The sequence below is a fragment of the Limanda limanda genome, chromosome 9 (assembly GCF_963576545.1).
Source record: "Limanda limanda chromosome 9, fLimLim1.1, whole genome shotgun sequence".
Lineage (NCBI taxonomy): Eukaryota > Metazoa > Chordata > Actinopteri > Pleuronectiformes > Pleuronectidae > Limanda > Limanda limanda.
The window spans coordinates 1,762,801-1,770,003 of NC_083644.1; the positions used below are offsets into that span (position 1 = coordinate 1,762,801).

Genomic DNA, 7,203 nt, shown 5'->3' on the forward strand with positions numbered 1-7,203 from the left:
ATGATTAATTTGAACAATAAAGAAGGTATGATTTGTGCATTCCTGAAAATGACATAAAAATCTAGCAGTATAAACTCCAACATATAGGTGGTATTAGACTTTTATGCTTGTTTCCACCCGCATTACAATAGTCAGCATTATTAAAATTGGTTGTGTAGTTTTGATCAAGTTAGCAGAAGCTGAGCTATTTGCAGGTTATTGTTTGTCCTGCTGTTTAACTATTTCCATACAAATGAACCAAGAGAAGTAAGGAAATCAGTTGGTGACACATGAAAGTCGACCAGTCTATGTTGATGTCCAAATACTTAAATGATCCTGAGGGAAATGTAGGTCTATGTTTATGCTTTTTGTTTTTGGTGCAAAATCCTAAACAGGTTAACAGTAACGAAGCTAAAATAGGTGTGTTGTCGTGTGTTGTCGTCTGTTCGTCTGTGACAAGATAGAGGCTGACAGTTTGAATGATCATGCTGTAAAAATGGAAACACGCCCAATCCCTGAGATATTAGGCGTTCATCACCTGTAGAGTATATAAAGTGCCTCCGTGTTGATGAGAGGTCGTATAAGGAATCTGCTGAACTTACCTGATCATCATGATGAAGCTGCTTCTTTCTCTGACTCTCATCTGGGCGCTCTACAGCACAGGTAACTAATTACTATTTTCAATAATATATTATTTTTTATTATATTATTATTATTATTATATTATTAAAGTATTGGCTAACTCTACTCCCCTCCTCCACTCCCTTCACTGGTTACCAGTGGCTGCCCGTATCCGGTTCAAAACATTAGTACTTGCGTACCGTGCTGCTAAGTCTGTACATGTTCTGCCGCAAACTAAAAACACAGAGACGGAAAAACTCTTCCGTCTCTACTTCGAATAAATGTTAAAACTAACAATTTAGTAGCACTTAAATGGCACTTACTTACAAAACTTTGTAGTTTGGTTTTCTTGAAGAAATATTACTTTTCTTGATTCTTGTTGTTCTGGGTTAATACGCTCATGGTTGAATGAACACAACCCATATGTCTGAAACTCCTTTTGAACAGTGAGACGATTTTTAGGCCTTTATGAACCACAATTGAGATCAGATCAACATATCAGTAATAGTCACTGATTTTTGTCCACATTGCAGGTGAAGCACTTTTGTGTGCAAACTGCGCAAGTAATGACTGTTCAACCACAGTAGAAGCTCTATGTCCCACAGGCACGATGTGTATCACAGCTTCCATTCAAGGTAAACTTCTCTACAAGTTACTTTCCAGTTAAATACATGTACTGCAAAGTGACGTGTGCTTTCCATCACCATTAACAAACTGCACTTTGACTCTGCAGCCGTTTCACTTGGGACTCCTGGACGGCAAATCTACAAGTCCTGTGCCCCCCCGTCCCTGTGTCCATCCACAGGCTCTCAGACATTTTCAGTTAACTTGGGTGTTTCGAGTGCTCTTGCAAGTGCTACATGCTGCAACACAGACAGCTGCAACTCCAACACTCTGCCTTGTAAGTAGATGTAGATGACTCTTATTAATCTGCATCCTTCTCCTGACATATTCTGTTTTTAATCCATAACACTTCCATCTTCTCTCTGACTCTAATAAACAGTATCATTTTTTGTCTGTTTCAGTCCCGGTGGCTTCAGCAGTTAACAGTCTTCAGTGTCACGTTTGTAACCCCGTCACCTCTGACTGCAGCTCTTCAGTACAATGTAGGGGAACAGAGGATCGCTGCTTTCAAGCAAGTGGTAAGTCTTCTTCTTTTATACTGCATTTAAACAAAGATTACTTCAAACCTATTCTACTACCTTTAAGTATTTTTAAAATATTCATACAAAAGAGTGAAGAGTTAAGATATATTTACTCATGTACTAAACTTTTAAAGCACTTTAGTTAAATATGTATCATCTGTGTTGCTCTGTATTTATGGTCCATAACATTAAAGATAAAACAAAACTTACTTTTTACTGACTTGTCTTTTCATGGAATATTTACTTTCTCATCATTTTAAGATCATCATAAAGTTTTAGAATTAAAAAGCACAGAGGAGATAAAGTAGTTAAAATTAGTTCCATCTTGACCAGTTGACAAAACTATTGATGATTTCTCAGTTAATTTGTTTGTTATTTTCCATCACGATTTCCTGGAGCTCCACTTGATTATAAAAGTATCTGGCTTTGTGCACAACTACATTTTTTTTCATTTACTAAGAGAAAAGAAAAGAAAAGTTAGAAAACGTTTTTTGCTCATTTTGAGTTTCTTTGATTCCAAAATGACTTAAATGAACAATTCTTTGTTTTGATAATCATTGAACTAAGAAATGGTTACAGCTTTGACATGAGATGAGATAAATATTGCACAACAATAAACATTGAGCAAACTCATTAATTGAGTTAGATTTAGTTCAACATTTTGACAGAAGTGAACATATGTTTAAATTGTGGACTTGCTTCTATCACTGAGACAAGTAAATTAACATCAGAGTGAAACACAGTCTTCTGCTGCCCTCTGCTGGTTGAAAGCTTCAGGCCTGTATCACCTCTGAAAACAACCAGTGTAGTTGAAGGGTCTGTTGCACACGTGAGAACATAAAACAGTGAAATAAGTGATGTCACGTGTACATGTCAGTGTACACGTGTACTTCATGTTAAAATACTGCACGACTGTAACCATGGCAACAACTAATGTTTAACTTCTGTCATCAAAATACATTTCCTGAAGAATTCAAGTTACTCTTAAAGTGAAAAATTCTCTCTGAAATTGTCCAACTAATAAACCTATGATTGTGTTTCATCTTTAGTGACTAATGGGGCCGGCACTTCTCCAGCTTTTGGCTGTGCATCTACAAATCTGTGTGCAGCTGCTGCCAGCCTGGGGTCACTGCCTTTCATGCAAGATGTTGGTAACATTACCAGTGGACTAGCCTGTTGTGGAACTAGTTTGTGTAACACTCTCACTGCACCAATAACAACCACTACCCCAACTACAACAACCACTACTCCAACTACAACAACCACTACCCCGACTAGTACAACCACTACCCCAACTACAACTATCCCAACTACAACAAACACTACCCCAACTACAACAACCAATACCCCAATTACAACAACCACTACCACAACTACAACAACCAATACCCCAACTAGTACAACCACTACCCCAACTACAACTATCCCAACTACAACAACAACTACCCCAACTACAACAACCACTACCCCAACGCCGACAACCACTACCCCAACTACAACATCAACTACCCCAACTACAACAGTCACTACCCCAGCTACAACAACAACTACCCCAACTACAACAACCACAACTACAACAACCACTACCCCAACTACAACTACCACTACTCCAACTACAACAGTCACTACCCCAGCTACAACAACAACTACCCCAACTACAACAACCCCAACTACAACAACCACTACCCCAACTACAACAACCACTACCCCAACTACAACAACTACCCCAACTACAACAACCACTACTTCAACTACAACAACCACTACCCCAACTAAAACAACCACTACCCCAACTACAACAACCACTACCCCAACTACAACAACTACTAATCCAACTACAACAACCACTACACCAACTACAACAACCTCTACCCCAACTACAACAACCACTACCCCAATGACAACAACCACGACCCCAACTACAACAACCACTAGCCCAACTTCAACTACCACGACCCCAACAACAACAACTAACCAAACCACCACGCAAACTACAACAACCACCAACCCTTCAACCATGGCCGTAACAGCAACTACCACGACCCCAACAACAACAACCACTACTCCAACTACAACAACCACTACTCCAACTACAACAACTACCCCAACTACAACAACCACAACCCCAACTACAACAACCACTACCCCAACTATAACAACCACTACCCCAACTACAACAACCACTACTTCAACTACAACAACCACTACCCCAACTACAACAACTACTACCCCAACTACAACAACCCTCCTAACTACAACAACAACTACCCCAACTACAACAACCACTTTCCCCACTACAACTACCCCAACAACAACAACAACCCCAACTACAACAACCACTAACCCAACTACAACAACCACTACCCCAACTACCACTACCGCAACAACAACAACCACTACCCCAACATCAACAACCACTACCCCAACTATAACAACCACTTTCTACACTACAACTACCCTAACAACAACTACCACTACCCCAAGTAAAACAACCACTACCCCAACAACACCTATCCCCAATACAACTACCACTACCCCAACAACAACAACCCTCCCAACTACAACAACCACTAACCCAACGTCAACAACCACTACCCCTACAACCATGGCCGTAACAACAACTAACACCACCCCAACAACAACAACCACCACCCCGACGACAACTACCACTACTTCAACTACAACAACCACTACCCCAACAACAATAACCCCGACGACAACGACCATGACCCCGACGACAACAACCCCTACCCAAACAACAACAACCACTACCCAAAAAACAACAACCATTACCCCAACTACTACCCCTACAAACATGGCTGTAACAACAACAACCACGACCCCAACGACAACAACCACCACCCCAACAACAACAAACACTACCCCAACTACAGCAACAACTGTCCCTACAACCATGGCTGTAACAACAACTACTGTTACACCGACGACAACAACCACGACCCAAACGACAACAACCACTACTCCAACAACCACTACCCAAACTACAACAACCACCACGCCAACTACAACAACCACTACCCCAAGTAGAACAACCACTACCCCTACAACCATGGCCGTAACAACAACAACCACGACCCCAACGACAACAACCACCACCCCAACAACAACAAACACTACCCCAACTACAGCAACAACTGTCCCTACAACCATGGCTGTAACAACAACTACCACTACCCCAACAACAACTACTGTTACACCGACAACAACAACCACGACCCAAACGACAACATCCACTACTCCAACAACCACTACCCAAACTACAACAACCACCACGCCAACAACAACAACCACTACCCCAACTACAACAACCACTACCCAAACTACAACAACCACCACACCAACTACAACAACCACTACCCCAACCACTACCCAAACTACAACAACCACCACGCCAACTACAACAACCACTACCCCAACAACAACAACCACTACCCCAACTACAACAACCACTACCCAAACTACAACAACCACCACGCCAACTACAACAACCACTACCCCAACAACAACAACCACTACCCCTACAACCATGGCCGTAACAACAACAACCACGACCCCAACGACAACAACCACCACCCCAACAACAACAAACACTACCCCAACTACAGCAACAACTGTCCCTACAACCATGGCTGTAACAACAACTACCACTACCCCAACAACAACTACTGTTACACCGACGACAACAACCACGACCCAAACGACAACAACCACTACTCCAACAACCACTACCCAAACTACAACAACCACCACGCCAACAACAACAACCACTACCCCAACTACAACAACCACTACCCAAACTACAACAACCACCACGCCAACTACAACAACCACTACCCCAACCACTACCCAAACTACAACAACCACCACGCCAACTACAACAACCACCACCCCAACAACAACCACTACCCCAACAACCACTACCCCAACTACAACAACCACTACCCAAACTACAACAACCACCACGCCAACTACAACAACCACTACCCCAACAACAACAACCACTACCCCAACTACAACAACCACCACGCCAACTACAACAACCACCACCCCAACAACAACCACTACCCCAATTACAGCAACCACTTCCCCAACTACTACTACCACCACATCTACAACCTTGACACAGCCAGCTACAACTACAACAACCACTGCCAGTGATGCCTGTTGTGTCAGAATGGGAATGCTGCATCTGCTGATTGGACTCCTCATTTTCATCCTGTTTTAGAGTTCAGAACAAAAATGGAAGAACCTTTGAATCCACTTGAAGGACTCTGAGAGAACATTTAGAAGTCTGGTCTTTGGTTTACTTGCTGCCATCTTTGATTGGTAGTCACACAGATTATAATTTACTTATTTAGTAAAAGGGGATAGGGTCTGGGTGAAGTTAAAGTGAGCTAAGTCAGCACCAATGATATAAACACACGCACACAAAACTTTAACTTAACTTTTGTCAAATTCATTAGCCTTAATATAAGCGAAAAATGTATAGCTTCACAGGAACATACTCACTGGGGATTTCTTCACAAACCTGTGTTAATATTTGAAGTGGACTGAATACTGTTATACATTTGATCTTATTTAACTTTTTTTGAAAACTGTACCACTATCATACAATGTTTAAAAATAGTATAATACTAAATTCTTGCATTGATATTCTATTACATTTGATTTTAAACTCATATATTAATGCCAATGTGACTCATTACTGGTGCGAGATTCTAATCAAATAAAATAAAAAAAATTCTTTTAACTCTTAATAATGTTTTATTCATTTAATGCTTTTTTTGTCATGTTGAAAGTGAAGGAAAATACTTGTTGTGGTTATTCTTTTGTAGACTGTTACGTGATGTTAATAAATTCAACCATCATTCAGAACAACAATAAAATCAGTCACATTTGTAACTGGTCATTATACTTGAAAACACAGATTGACATCTGGATAAATAATTATTTATTTATAATTTATTTTTTTTACTGTTGTAAAAACACGAGACAGTTCGGACAGTACCATCCAACCAGTTAACTAAAAATGTATCACAATTAATCGCAAATTTGTATCTATTCTAAATGTCCTTTCATTTATTTTTTTTCCATAATTTTCTTTTTCATTTTAATGCTCTTATCAACATGGAAAAGTGGATTGGCTTGCTTTTTGCAAAGGTTTTATTTTATTGAAAAATAACATTGCCAAACAGGGCGGTACAAAATAAAATTATAAAGTGCATATTTCAGGTAAACAAGGACTCAGCCTATAGTGCAGTTAAACCATGGCTGAATATTTTTTTTTTTTAAAGTTTGCTGCGAACATAGCAGTCAGGCCTCTTATTTCAGAAACAACGAACCGTAACAGTTAGGTTACCAATAAAAGGTAAACCTACTACTTCTTTGCTTTCAGCCAGCTACTCAAACAGACAAGCAACAAAATAACAAACAAACA

At 40.2% G+C, this 7,203-nt stretch overlaps 1 protein-coding gene across 1 annotated transcript; it reads left to right on the top strand.

The window, feature by feature from the left end:
* Positions 1–590: 590 nt before the first annotated feature.
* On the top strand, positions 591–5,991 carry LOC133010044 (phospholipase A2 inhibitor and Ly6/PLAUR domain-containing protein-like). Its single transcript, XM_061077458.1, has 6 exons — positions 591–642; positions 1,134–1,235; positions 1,334–1,501; positions 1,626–1,742; positions 2,795–2,952; positions 5,893–5,991. The coding sequence occupies exons 1-6, from the start codon at positions 591–593 to the stop codon at positions 5,989–5,991; spliced, it is 696 nt and encodes a 231-aa protein (XP_060933441.1).
* Positions 5,992–7,203: the final 1,212 nt, after the last annotated feature.